At 37.5% G+C, this 16521-nt stretch overlaps 1 protein-coding gene across 4 annotated transcripts in view; it reads right to left on the reverse strand.

Moving 5' to 3' along the window:
* Positions 1-16521, reverse strand: part of CRTAC1 (cartilage acidic protein 1) — a 365203-nt gene that overhangs the window by 112987 nt on the left and 235695 nt on the right. For all 4 annotated transcript variants that reach the window (XM_075843067.1, XM_075843068.1, XM_075843069.1 and 1 more), the window contains exon 6: positions 15267-15401. In XM_075843067.1, coding sequence (XP_075699182.1) covers positions 15267-15401 — 135 coding nt within the window. The remainder of the gene's footprint in view (positions 1-15266; positions 15402-16521) is intronic.

Raw genomic sequence — 16521 nt, forward strand, 5'->3', positions numbered from 1 at the left:
TATCTAACTATGGACTGATAAATGATTAAGGTCAGAAGCTACAGAGTAAATGGCCAGACTCAAAGATAAAGGGAACCTGCAGATAAGAAAGAAGAGTACAACAGCAGACAAGGACCTCGGGCAAAACCCAAATGGCTTCTTCACTATCCTTTTGTTGGTGCTCAATAAGCCACAACATATTTGTCAATCCCCAACTTTTTTTTACAGGAATAATAATAGTACTAACACTAATACTTGCAGTTGGAAGCCCCTGGGGTCATCAGAACTGCTATACTCACGCAGTCACTGCAGATTGACAAATAAGCGGGGGTGGGGCAGATAATCACATCTTTCCTGAATATTTCTACGAGTGAGCAACCTTATTTGGTTGGACGCATTATGTTTTAGATTTCACTAATTGAAGGCGCCAACATAAACCCTAATAATGTAAGGACCTGGTGGCCCAGACTGCTCATTTGCCAGGTCTGGATGATTCAATATAGGCCGGATACGATGATCTGTGTTTTCCCCAATGGGCTACACATAAACTAACACTTGGTTGCCAGTTTTGGAACAAAGGCATACGTACCATAGAGGGAGCCCATCGTCTGCTATGGGGCCCCTCAGAAAAGAAGTACAACTGCTTGTTATAGGCTATAAGAACCCACCCAGGGCGCCTTCAAATACAACCACTCCAACATTAGCAAACAAGTGGGATAGGAACATCCAGAGGATCATGCTGCTATTGTTTGTTATAAGGGGAAGGAAGGAACGAAAGAAGGAAATAGGGAGGGAAGGAAGAAAGGAAGGAAAGTAAGGCAAGGAAGGGAGGAAGAAAAATAAAAAAGGGAGGGAGAAACGGAGGGAAAGCAAGGACGGAAGGAAGGAAGACAGGAAGGGAGGGAGGGAGGGAGGGAGGGAAAAAAGGGAGGGAGGGAGAAAGGGAGGGTAGGGAAGGGAGGGAAGGGAAATATATATTGGAGTGGTGGGTAATTACCTCTGTGCCCTCCTGCCCCAGGACAGGGGTGTGTAATGGTATGAACTATAACAAGCTAGGGTTTGCCTTTTTTTTATGCTCCATGTATAAAATACTTACCAACGTTTAAATCCACAAAATTAGGATATATAAACCCTGTCTGGTCCACCACTAAAACAGTTGGGGATGCCCACTTTTCATGCAAATTTGCATAAACTTCAACCTTTTGTAGCCCAGTTCCTTAGCGGAGATACGAAGCTGCTGCCTTATGCCACAGTGTTGGGCTGTTGATGCCAATAACTCCTGGATGACACCAGACATTCAACCATTTGTCTGACAACTGTCGAGAGGCTAACGTGACTATATATATATATATATATATATATATATATATATATGGTTGCATCACACTATATGCAAAAGTATGTGGACGCAAAGCGCACCCTAGGGTAAGGTCTGATGGACCTTAGGGCTTGATTGCACCACACAACCAATGCAATCAGGCCCTAAGTGGTAAGGGTGCCCCTGTCGGGCCCTCTAACAGCTGTATCTGCATCCTCAGAAGCAAAGTGAATGAGATGCTGCATATTCTGTGCGGAGATGCTGCGTTTTTGGCCCATATACTTAAATCAAGAGCATAAATTCCACACTAAAATATGCAAGTTGAGTTTTATACAGCGTTTACGCAACGGAAACGCACGTAAAGTTCATTATAATACATTTTTGATGCTAAGTCTGCAGGTAAAACCACATTCTATTTGGTGCGGATTTCTGTGACAGATTTCCCAGCGCTTTTCTGTTGCAGAACATCTGCAGCGTATCCTGTGTGTGGCATTCCCTTAGGCTAAATGCACATGACGCGTATTACGTGCGGATTTGCTGCGTAATACAGTACCAGCAAAGTAAATAAGATTTCAAGTATTCTCATCCACACGTAGCAGAACTTTTCCGCACTTAAAGTGACCTGTGGTGCGTACCACAATCTGCTACCAATCTGCATAAAACCGCACCTATTTCTGCATCAATAAAGAAAAAATGCACCAAAAAACGCATAAAAAACCCCCCAAGTGTAGATTTTACCTACGGAATTACCTGCAGGTTTTGATGTGGATTTTCTGCACCAAATAACCCAACATGTACATGTAAACTAAGGTTACATTCACACTTGCGGTTGAAAAACTGTACCTGAAAAGGCATGCGTTTTTACCGCAAATTAGTTTTTCCATGCGACTCTGTTGTTGTACCGCAATTCCATCAAAACACGCACTAAATAGCGGTAAAAACGTTTTTCGATGCAGTTTTAACCGCGCCTCAGCTGCAACATGTGAATGTACCCTAAGAATGCGAACTCTTGAAATCCTAAGGTGTATTCACATGGTGCGGTTTTTCCGTGTTTTCGTCTGAGCGGCAAAAACCGTGTCAACACTAAGTGGTAGCAGATTTGGGTAAACAATAGTGAGTGTGACATATAAATTGAGGGATTTTGATCATTTTAGACAGACCAAGAGGTTTTGTATTAACCCTGTCACACCCACACGTCTGGCAGACTTTATTGAGGGTTTTTGTGACAGATGTATATTGTTTTTTTTATACGATTATTTTGCGAATATCCCAGTAAGCAATGCTGCCTCTGTACCTGCCGTCTATGGAGGTTCCTGCTGTCATTGTTTAACAAGCAGTAAACTCACAATAAGCTTTGTAATAATGATGTGGACACGTCCTGAAGTCGACTGCTACAATTAATGAAGTCTACATGCGGCGGTTCATAATGAAGAGAAAATAAAAGTGATGAATGGAAGATAAGCCGGTCGGTGGGAAATAAAACGGAGCAGTAATTAGTGGTTATGGAGGCAGCGGAGCGCAGACTACACTTACAGGACACTCATCTGAGCCTTGTCATTACTAGTTCGCACCTCATCACTTCACTTCTGTATTACAAGGCAATCAAAATCCAACTCAATAAATAAAAGCAAATAAAAAAGAAATTATCCAGCAATGAAAAAAACTTCTCCCAGTTACACTATCTACCGTGCAGTCAAAGAGAAGTGATATCAGCAGAAACCAGGGGATGAGATGTATACAGTGAGGGATGGTCCTTCTGTAAGGGCCCGTTCAGACGTGGCGGATTTGCTGCAGAATTCCGCTGCGGACATTTACCTTTGTTTTCTATATAATTTTACTTATAGACTATGTACACCTTTCAAACCGTTTTTTTTTTTTTTATATATATAAAAATGTGTATCACTGTGTTTGGTGCGACTTTCTAAGGCTTCGTTCACATCTGTGTCAGGGTCCCGTTCTGATGTTCCGCCGGAGTTTCCATAGGTTTCCGTTTGCATCACCATTGATTTCAATGATGATAGATCCGGTGCCAATGGTTTCTGTTTGTCTCAGTGGTGCGAGGGTTCCGTCATTTTGACGGAATCCATACCGTAGTCGACTACGGTTTCAGTCAGGGTCCCGTTCTGACGGGAAGCACCGATGGAACGTCAGAACGGGACCCTGACGCAGATTATTTTAACTTTTTGAGATACAGCTGCTTTGTATTCTGTATACAGAGCAGCTATATTGTGCGCTAAAACCTGTATTAGTCTGGTCAGCGGCACTGACGGGTTCAGTGTCAGTGGGTCCTGTGTGTCTCTTACACGCAGGATCCACCTGTTATCGGTAACTGCTCAATCCTGCGTATCAGAGACACACAGGACCCACTGACACTGAACCCGTCAGTCCCGCTGACCAGACGGATACAGGTTTCAGCGCACGATACAGCTGCTCTATATACAGAATACAAAGCAGCTGTATCTCAAAAAGTAAGAATATTTTTTAATAAAAAGTAATTAGAAAGTTACACCAAACACACTGATTGACATTAAAAATAAAAAAAAGTTTTCAAAGGTGTACATAGCCTTTAAGTTAGTGAAACGTTGCAGGAAATAACTGTGCAGAAAATAGCTTGGAGTGCGGAACCTACTTTCTGCAGCCTGCACAGTCTGTTGTGGAGAAGCAGCGTATTTTCACTGCAATGCAAAGGCTGAAATCTACGTCAAGTCCGCTGCGAAATCCACCACGTCTGGACAAACCCTAAAATATGCTAATTTTGCTGCATATTCGTTGCATGTGGGTACCACATCTGCTACAAGGGCAGTTTATATAATGTCTTTCCTGGCCAAAAAGTAGTAAAAGTCCACCATCGATCTACTAAATTTTGAAGGCCATCAATCTTAAATATCAATCTCAAATTCCCTTTAACGGCTCCCCGCTTTGTTTATTTATTCCGATGCCATAAAAAGGTAATTGCATCGGAATAAAGCCCGTTAGTGGCCGCCGTAAAAACACCAATTGGCGGACACTAATGGGTTAAGCATAAGAACGAAGAACAACAATATTTCCTCCATTAAACATGTTACCTACATCTCAGCTCAATGGTTAATGATCAATATTTATTACCTAATTTGTGTTTCTGGATCATAGGAAATGTGGCAAAACCCTGACATAGCAAATCTCCTGATGGCCTCCCCGTAATGAATATTCCCTGACCTTCGTAATTATGATCAGTCATACCCTAATATAGTAAAGTCGTATGTATATAAATCTGTCTCCTATTATTGCTGTATCTTCATTTGCTCAGACTTGCCTTCTCTTTGACATATCGTGCCTGAATTATTAACTATCAATCCTGTTCTGCCGCCGCCGTCCTGCACCCTCCTCCCATCTTTACAACCATTTACAAAAATGTGAGAAGTCCCTCTTCAAGGATTATTTTTAGATTTTTTTGCCGCAATAAATAGATTTCAAAGAAAATGATCTCTCGTCGTCCCCACCACTGCATGAAAATCCCAATTAATTGAGTTTCTTTATATTCAGTTTGATGGCGCTGTTTGCGCCATAAAAGATGATTAGTCCTTTTAAATTCTATATTGCTATTGTAATTTGCTTTTATAGCCAGCCGGCTTTGAACTCTCCACCTTCCTTAATAGCTTTGAGAACTAAAAACCTCTACTACAGATTTGCAGGTGGGAAAAAAAAAAAGCGAGGAAGAGAAACCTCAGCCGGTGTCCTCTCTAATAGATTTGTTTCAGAAATAACAGTTTGTTTAATTGAAGCGTACGTTTGCTTAATTGTATGCTGCGCGACGTATAACGAAACATGACATTTACACCGGTTTATCACTCAAACTCATTTGTTGCATGGTGCGGCTCCAAATGGAAAATTTGTCACCACTTCTATCTTTATCAAGATTGAGATGAGCCGGCAATGCCCATAAAATGGCAGGAAACCCATTTTCAGATACGTTATTGCGGCATTTATATAAAAAAAAAACCTTTTCTATATGCTGTATTACTGTATATGGACATCATAGAAGTGGACCCTACTAGTAAACCCGCTACAAACTGCGTCTCTCACAATGGCGGGCCCGGACAGTCCACGTATAACATTGATGGCCATCCATTTCCCATTTAGCGGCCGTAAAGCCAGACAGAGCTTCACCCAGTAATAACAGCTGATGGCCGGAGATCCCAAAGTATCTTCTTACAGCAAGGGCTGGATTATAAGGAGCAGTGGCGTACCTCCAATGGAGGCAGACCATGCCACCGCTATGGGGCCCAGAAGAGGTCCATGGCCGAATGGGTGGTAGTGATTGGGGACCCAATTCAGACTTTTGCTATGGGGCCATTTGATCTCTAAGTTCGTCCCTGATAAGGAGGATACAAGGAGCACATGCCCTGGGGCCTCCACCACCAACAAAGTGTGGCACAATTTTGAGGGACACCATGTGATTGCCACTATTATTTTTGGAGGTGGCCACGCATGCGTGTGGATTTCTCTTATGATTCCACTGATTTGGCTTCTTTATAATCCCCTATAGGCTTTAGTGTGTGGCCACTTTTCCTATATATGGCTACGATAAGGGGTCAGGTAAGATCCAGGTCACCGTGAGGGGATGGGGGCACCACCAATTTTTTTCTGCCCAGGGGCCTCCACCAGCCTTACTCCAGCCCTGCCGCCAGCTTTCATTCCTAAATGACCGGGAATAGATGTGTAAACTGCCTTCACATCTATACTGGCCAAAAGGACTCCATCCTCGATGTCCTCAAGTTTTAATAACAAATCAGTGGTGTCCCTCAGATACGAAGATATATTCACTACAAATGGTCTGAGGATACGATTCACATAAATTTCACTATTTTGTTTCAACCCCTCACCCTGCATATATTACATAGACGGCCAATCATTTCTCATGCAGCAACCACAGGACCAGTCTGAGATTTCCCCGCCAATAACAGTTGACCGCTGGGCCAGCTTCAATATTAAAAAGAGTTGTTGATTGGACAACCTCTTTAATAGTGGAGAGGGGTCTTCCATTTAAGACCTCATCTTTTAGACCTCGTGCACAGAGTCCCTGCAGCTCTGTAACATTAAGCCGTAGACACTCCATGTGCCATCGTATGATGGCCCATGCAGCACTTCCGTATTATGCCACCTGATGGAGCATGCCTCGATTTTGAATAATGAAACTGCAGGCGTATGTAGGCATAGTAAGGCTGCAGCTGGAGAGTATATACAAAGAGCATCTATCATTCTGGAGGACCCACACGTCTATACATTTCAGGGACAGCCCATTGATTTCATTGGGCACCATGTAATACTTAATTTCCCTTGTGGAGGAGCTGTAGGAGAATTTCACAGTTCTTCCCCTGCAGATTACAGCTAATCAAAGAGGGTCTCAGCAGGAGGATAGCCTGTGATGAGCTTTTTTTTTTTTTGAGTGATATCCAAAGTGGACAGCCCCATTAAGCAAAAACAAATTCCTAGTAAAATGCAATTACATGATAACACAAAGGTTACTGTATCTTTATATCCTGCAAATCAACGGTAAAATGAACACAAATACAGCAGTCTAGCTAAAGACCCATTTAGCAATTATGTGATTTATGCATTATGATTGTATGATCCGAAGAGTTGAATAAACAGGGTCATTTATACAATAAAAGAAAATTACATAAAAAAATGAATTTAACAATGTTAAATCACAACATAATTTGATGCTATTGTGTTGCCACAGTCAGTAATCAGCTTTCCGGTAAGGTCTTCGGGTTTTCTAAATAACAAAAATCACAGCTGAACCTTAGGGTAAATGCACACTATAACGACAATTACGGCTGAAATTACGGAGCTGTTTTCAGGAGAAAACAGCTCCTGCATTTCAGACGTAATTGCTCGTACTCGCGTTTTAAGTCAATGAAAAACGGCTCAAATTACGTCCCAAGAAGTGTCCTGCACTTCTTTGACAACGCTGTTATTTTACGCGCCGTCTTTTGACAGCGACGCGGAAAATTACAGGTCGTCGGCACAGTACGTCGGCAAACCCAGTGAAATGAATGGGCAGATGTTTGCCGACGTATTTGAGCCTATGTTAAACAGATGTGACCCTGGTAAGGTCTTAATGAGGGTCAAGGGTGATCATGAAAGGTTTTGCGTAGAGAGAGAAAGAGAAAGAGAGAGAAAATAATTTTTAGAAAACCATTTCAGCCTAGTTGGTCGCTGCAGGCCCGGGTCATTTTTCACCTTCAGTACCACACAAATTTTTAGTTTTTTTAACGTTATCATACTAGAATTTATAACTTTTTTTTATTTTTGCATCAAAACAACTGTTCTTGTTTTTTGTAGGACAAGTTTTACTTAGTATACCTATCATTTTATGGCATGTATGCATCAGCATTTGATCTTTTTGAATACAATTTTTTCAAAAATAAGCGAAAAAAATTAACTATTATGCTGTTGCTGACCTAAAGTATTTATATTTATAGTACGTTTTTTTTTTTTACGGTTAAAGAGATCCCAAATATACAGTAAATAGGGGTTATTTTATTTTATATGGTGGCTATTTAATAAAATTGTGTTTTGTGTGTTTTTTTTGTTCATATATTTTCTGTGCAATGTAGGGATCTTTGACTTTGAATACCATTGGTATGCCCTAATAGCTAACAAACACAGAAACGGGGGAAGGGTGGGTCACCTAAATCAATCTAATACGGCACTAAAAGGGTAAGGTTTCAGGATTGGCACTTCCTTTGAGCCAGATAGTTTCAGTCGTAGTCTAGATATGTATTACAGTTGTGTTTCTGCTGGTGACTACCTATCCCTGTGCGATTAACCTAATAGTATGTCAACGTGCCTCATTTCCCTACAGTGGCCACTACAGGGGAAATGTAGTATTACAAGCAGTTTATTTAATACATGGGCAGATCAGGTGGAGAGCTGTTGCGTATTAGCAGTTCTTCGTTGTTGCTTATTTTGGGAGGTCCCATGGGAATTCGCCTCTATGACATCAATATGCAAAGGCGTTGTTTATCTTAGCATTAATTGTTCTCCTCCATTCTGTTGCATTAGGCAGCTACCCATGTTTACACTGTTACAAGCATACCCCTGCATCTGCTTTACCCATATGTCCTTACAATTGAAAAGTTCTGCTGTATTCATATGCAATCACCGGGATGAAACGTTTCTATTTATCACAAAGCCAAATCAAAGAGAAAGTACTTAGCGGCTCATAAATGTAAAATAAACTAATTATAATTATATAACAGGGAGTCAAACGTGATGGGATAACAGATTGCTGAATCCGCAAAACAGCAAAGCCGGTAGTAATTTTCGTGCTGTGGAAGTGATATTAGACCTAATAATCATATAAAAACCCTTCACACAATAGAATAATATATTTAAATCTCCCCTCTCCTAAGTAGTGCAGTGAGACACAATGGCGGGTATTATGTGCGACTATAACTAGCTTACTATATATGCAATAATGGCTGGCGCTATTATATATGCAAAAGTGGAGCTGAGCGAGACTTGCAGGGAATTTTTCCTAGGTGCCAGGGGGGCAACAACACGTCACTTTGCCTTGGCCAGGGTATTTGGAAACAGGGCTAGGGGAGCAAACTTCACTTTTGCCCTTGGCTAACTACAACTAGCTAATGGGCACTATTATATATACACTGTAAGTGGTCCTGTTATATGCACTATAACTGGCACTATTATATTAGCACTGTAACTGGCACTATTATATATACACTGTAACTGGCACTATTATATATGCACTGTAACTGGCACTATTATATATACACTGTAACTGGCACTATTATATATACACTGTAACTGGCACTATTATATATATACACTGTAACTGGCACTATTATATATACACTGTAACTGGCACTATTATATATAAACTGTAACTGGCACTATTATATATACACTGTAACTGGCACTATTATATATGCACTGTAACTGGCACTATTATATATACACTGTAACTGGCACTATTATATATACACTGTAACTGGCACTATTATATATGCACTGTAACTGGCACTATTATATATACACTGTAACTGGCACTATTATATATAAACTGTAACTGGCACTATTATATATACACTGTAACTGGCACTATTATATATACACTGTAACTGGCACTATTATATATATACACTGTAACTGGCACTATTATATATATGCTATATAACTGGCACTATTATATATACACTGTAACTGGCACTATTATATATACACTGTAACTGGCACTATTATATATACACTGTAACTGGCACTATTATATATGCACTGTAACTGGCACTATTATATATACACTGTAACTGGCACTATTATATATAAACTGTAACTGGCACTATTATATATACACTGTAACTGGCACTATTATATATACACTGTAACTGGCACTATTATATATATACACTGTAACTGGCACTATTATATATACACTGTAATTGGCACTATTATATATACACTGTAACTGGCACTATTATATATACACTGTACCTGGCACTATTATATATACACTGTAACTGGCACTATTATATATAAACTGTAACTGGCACTATTATATATATACACTGTAACTGGCACTATTATATATACACTGTAACTGGCACTATTATATATACACTGTAACTGGCACTATTATATATAAACTGTAACTGGCACTATTATATATACACTGTAACTGGCACTATTATATATACACTGTAACTGGCACTATTTTATATATACACTGTAACTGGCACTATTATATATACACTGTAACTGGCACTATTATATATACACTGTAACTGGCACTATTATATATACACTGTAACTGGCACTATTATATATATATATATACACTGTAACTGGCACTATTATATATACACTGTAACTGGCACTAATATATATACACTGTAACTGGCACTATTATATATACACACTGTAACTGGCACTATTATATATACACTGTAACTGGCACTATTATATATACACTGTAACTGGCACTATTATATATACACACTGTAACTGGCACTATTATATATACACTGTAACTGGCACTATTATATATAAACTGTAACTGGCACTATTATATATATACACTGTAACTGGCACTATTATATATACACTGTAACTGGCACTATTATATATACACAGTAACTGGCACTATTATATATACACACTGTAACTGGCACTATTATATATACACTGTAACTGGCACTATTATATATACACTGTAACTGGCACTATTATATATATACACTGTAACTGGCACTATTATATATATACACTGTAACTGGCACTATTATATATAAACTGTAACTGGCACTATTATATATACACTGTAACTGGCACTATTATATATACACTGTAACTGGCACTATTTTATATATACACTGTAACTGGGACTATTATATATACACTGTAACTGGCACTATTATATATGCACTGTAACTGGCACTATTATATATACACTGTAACTGGCACTATTATATATGCACTGTAACTGGCACTATTATATATACACTGTAACTGGCACTATTATATATAAACTGTAACTGGCACTATTATATATACACTGTAACTGGCACTATTATATATAAACTGTAACTGGCACTATTATATATACACTGTAACTGGCACTATTATATATACACTGTAACTGGCACTATTATATATACACACTGTAACTGGCACTATTATATATACACTGTAACTGGCACTATTATATATAAACTGTAACTGGCACTATTATATATATACACTGTAACTGGCACTATTATATATACACTGTAACTGGCACTATTATATATACACTGTAACTGGCACTATTATATATACACACTGTAACTGGCACTATTATATATACACTGTAACTGGCACTATTATATATACACTGTAACTGGCACTATTATATATATACACTGTAACTGGCACTATTATATATATACACTGTAACTGGCACTATTATATATAAACTGTAACTGGCACTATTATATATACACTGTAACTGGCACTATTATATATACACTGTAACTGGCACTATTTTATATATACACTGTAACTGGGACTATTATATATACACTGTAACTGGCACTATTATATATGCACTGTAACTGGCACTATTATATATACACTGTAACTGGCACTATTATATATAAACTGTAACTGGCACTATTATATATACACTGTAACTGGCACTATTATATATACACACTGTAACTGGCACTATTATATATACACTGTAACTGGCACTATTATATATATATATATACACTGTAACTGGCACTATTATATATACACACTGTAACTGGCACTATTATATATAAACTGTAACTGGCACTATTATATATACACTGTAACTGGCACTATTATATATATATACACTGTAACTGGCACTATTATATATACACTGTAACTGGCACTATTACATATAAACTGTAACTGGCACTATTATATATATATATATACACTGTAACTGGCACTATTATATATGCACTGTAACTGGCACTATTATATATGCACTGTAACTGGCACTATTATATATACACACTGTAACTGGCACTATTATATATGCACTGTAACTGGCACTATTATATATACACTGTAACTGGCACTATTATATATACACTGTAACTGGCACTATTATATATACACTGTAACTGGCACTATTATATATATATATAAACTGTAACTGGCACTATTATATATGCACTGTAACTGGCACTATTATATATGCACTGTAACTGGCACTATTATTTATACACACTGTAACTGGCACTATTATATATACACTGTAACTGGCACTATTATATATACACTGTAACTGGCACTATTATATATACACTGTAACTGGCACTATTATATATACACTGTAACTGGCACTATTATATATATATATACACTGTAACTGGCACTATTATATATGCACTGTAACTGGCACTATTATATATACACACTGTAACTGGCACTATTGTATATACACTGCAACTGGCACTATTATATATACACTGTAACTGGCACTATTATATATATGCTATATAACTGGCACTATTATATATACACTGTAACTGGCACTATTATATATATGCTATATAACTGGCACTATTATATATACACTGTAACTGGCACTATTATATATATGCTATATAACTGGCACTATTATATATACACTGTAACTGGCACTATTATATATAAACTGTAACTGGCACTATTATATATACACTGTAACTGGCACTATTATATATATGCTATATAACTGGCACTATTATATATACACTGTAACTGGCACTATTATATATAAACTGTAACTGGCACTATTATATATACACTGTAACTGGCACTATTTTATATATACACTGTAACTGGGACTATTATATATACACTGTAACTGGCACTATTATATATACACTGTAACTGGCACTATTATATATAAACTGTAACTGGCACTATTATATATACACTGTAACTGGCACTATTATATATACACACTGTAACTGGCACTATTATATATACACTGTAACTGGCACTATTATATATATATATACACTGTAACTGGCACTATTATATATACACACTGTAACTGGCACTATTATATATAAACTGTAACTGGCACTATTATATATACACTGTAACTGGCACTATTATATATATATACACTGTAACTGGCACTATTATATATACACTGTAACTGGCACTATTATATATACACTGTAACTGGCACTATTATATATGCACTGTAACTGGCACTATTATATATACACACTGTAACTGGCACAATTATATATGCACTGTAACTGGCACTATTATATATACACTGTAACTGGCACTATTATATATACACTGTAACTGGCACTATTATATATACACTGTAACTGGCACTATTATATATATACACTGTAACTGGCACTATTATATATGCACTGTAACTGGCACTATTATATATACACACTGTAACTGGCACTATTATATATATACACTGTAACTGGCACTATTATATATAAACTGTAACTGGCACTATTATATATACACTGTAACTGGCACTATTATATATGCACTGTAACTGGCACTATTATATATACACACTGTAACTGGCACTCTTATATATACACTGTAACTGGCACTATTATATATACACTGTAACTGGCACTATTATATATACACTGTAACTGGCACTATTATATATACACTGTAACTGGCACTATTATATATATACACTGTAACTGGCACTATTATATATGCACTGTAACTGGCACTATTATATGTGCACTGTAACTGGCACTATTATATATACACACTGTAACTGGCACTATTGTATATACACTGTAACTGGCACTATTATATATACACTGTAACTGGCACTATTATATATATGCTATATAACTGGCACTATTATATATACACTGTAACTGGCACTATTATATATATGCTATATAACTGCCACTATTATATATACACTGTAACTGGCACTATTATATATATGCTATATAACTGGCACTATTATATATACACTGTAACTGGCACTATTATATATACACTGTAACTGGCACTATTATATATATGCTATATAACTGGCACTATTATATATACACTGTAACTGGCACTATTATATATACACTGTAACTGGCACTATTATATATACACACTGTAACTGGCACTATTATATATATATACACTGTAACTGGCACTATTATATATACACTGTAACTGGCACTATTATATATGCACTATAACTGGCACAGAAGAAATGCCTCCCGATCTGAGCCCCTTAGACTTTTATCTTTGGGGTCATATGAAGGCAATTGTCTATGCTGTGAAGATACGAGATGTGCAGCAACTGAAACTACGGATACTGGACGCCTGTGCTAGCATTTCTTCTGCGGTGTTGCTATCAGTGTGTGAAGAGTGGGAGAAGAGGGTTGCATTGACAATCCAACACAATGGGCAGCACTTTGAACACATTTTATAAGTGGTCAGAAACTTGTAAATAACTCATGAAAGAATAAAGTAACATTAAAACCAAGCACACCATTGTTTTTCTTGTGAAATTCTCGATAAGTTTGATGTGTCACATGACCCTCTTCCCATTGAAAAAACTAAAGTTGGATACAAAATGGCCGACTTCAAAATGGCCGCCATGGTCAACACCCAGCTTGAAAAGTTTCCCCCCTCCCATATACTAATGTGCCACAAACAGGAAGTTAATATCACCAACCATTCCCATTTTATTTAGGTGTATCCATATAAATGGCCCACCCTGTATATGTAATATAACTGGCACTATTATATACGTAATATAACTGGCACTATTATATATGCACTATAACTGGCACTATTATATACGTAATATAACTGGTACTATTATATATGTATATAATAGTCTTAATCCAGGAATCCAGTCTGCTGATAATGCAGGGGAGGGTGGGTGGTAAAAGCAGATGGCACAGGGTTGGCAAACTGGCGGATGAGGGTGTAAACTAGAAGTTCCCTACCGTATCTTCACTTTTTTATGGGGCCATCCCTTCTAACTTATGTCCTAACGCTATGTATATGTTTCATATTATATAGCTTTCAGATGTCATTTAGTTGTGTAGTGGAATGCAAGAGTTTTTGAGGCCACATCACAAGGCGTACACACATGATGTTCATGTTGTTTTCTAAAAAGGCTGGGCAGGAGAAAAACTCCTCATGAATATAAATAAACCTGTGTGTCCCCAAACCCAGCTCTAACTGTGTTACTGTCAACTGATCTCCCACAATGCATTGGGGAATCAGTAAAATTTAGAATATAGCTTTAAACATGATTACAGTGATCAGCTGTAATCAATGGGGGAAGCTGGCAGCAAGTGCTTAATCCCCTGCAGCACCACCACAGGTGAAACAAAGCATTACAACATGCCCTATGTGAACAGTTTTTCATGATGTATGTAAATCAGCATGTATCATCAGGGTCAGCAGGACGTTACATAGGTCTATGGCAGATTCTCACCTGCACTAGCAGCCACATCAACAAACGTCCCATCGCCTTTATTCTGAAAGAGAAAGTTTGGTCCGTTCTCATTGTCACAAAAAATATCTGAAGCTGCAGAGCTCAGGATTGGTCCAACGGTGACTCCACGTCCTCCTATAAAAGAAAAATAATAGAGGTGAATATAACTAATGAACACAAATGAATCAATGAACTAGTAAGGTCTCTAAAACTCTAACGTAAGGTAACATTGATACATGTGAGAACCTGGAGAACTAGATGCTGAAACTAAAGCACTACAATTTTCTTCGGCCCCTTTCCGCCAGCCACCACACCCACAGAATGAATAGAGAGGTGGCTGCGCATGTGCGTGTTTCTACCCATTGATTCCTATAGGAGCTCCGAAAACAGCTGAGCTAGCGGGTTGTGACCCGTTCTTGAGATAGGTGCGGGTCCTAGAGTTGGGACCCATATCTATCAGATATTTTTGAAATGTCCTGTGGATATGCCATAAGGTGGAAATATTCCTTTAAGCTTTATTAAGTCAAAACCAGTTAACCCTTAAAGATACATTATTATTCTGCCAATTCTATACCAGGTTTCTATAAAACACACACATATTGCCATAAAAATATCCAAATGCTATTGTAGAAATATTCAAATAATATAATAAAAATATCTAAATAATATAAAAATGACAGAAATAATACAAAAATTGACGAATTTATTTGACAAAATTATTATAACTTCAAAACACAAATGATAATAAGAATTGCATACAAGTTTCTTTTGTAGATAATTAGGTGTCTAGAAGCAGAGAAGACAAACAGGATATTAAGGAGATCATCATTACAATGTTTCTTTAGATAAAAGATTATGGAGTCAGATAAAAATATTCCTCCAATTAAAAATGGAAGAATATTCCAGGCCCATGACTGTATTTTGAACCTACGCCTGTGATGTATGTCAGACAATTGCAGACATCACCCATAGGCTCCCATGTTAAAAAAAAAACAAAAAAATAAATAAATATTTTTTTGCTGGGATCCCATTGGATGGAATAGTGTAGTCTACTATGCTATTACATCCTTAAAAAAAATAAAAATATTTTATATATATATATATATATATATATATATATATACTGAAGTGTACCAGCCCGACGGGGGACAAAAGGACACTTTTTTGGCCTCCATCGGAGTAATGGAGCCCTATGGGCACATTTAGCATGTACGTCGGAACGTCGGAAGCGTGTACACTGAAACAAGATACATCG

This window comes from Rhinoderma darwinii, chromosome 11, assembly GCF_050947455.1.
Source record: "Rhinoderma darwinii isolate aRhiDar2 chromosome 11, aRhiDar2.hap1, whole genome shotgun sequence".
Lineage (NCBI taxonomy): Eukaryota > Metazoa > Chordata > Amphibia > Anura > Rhinodermatidae > Rhinoderma > Rhinoderma darwinii.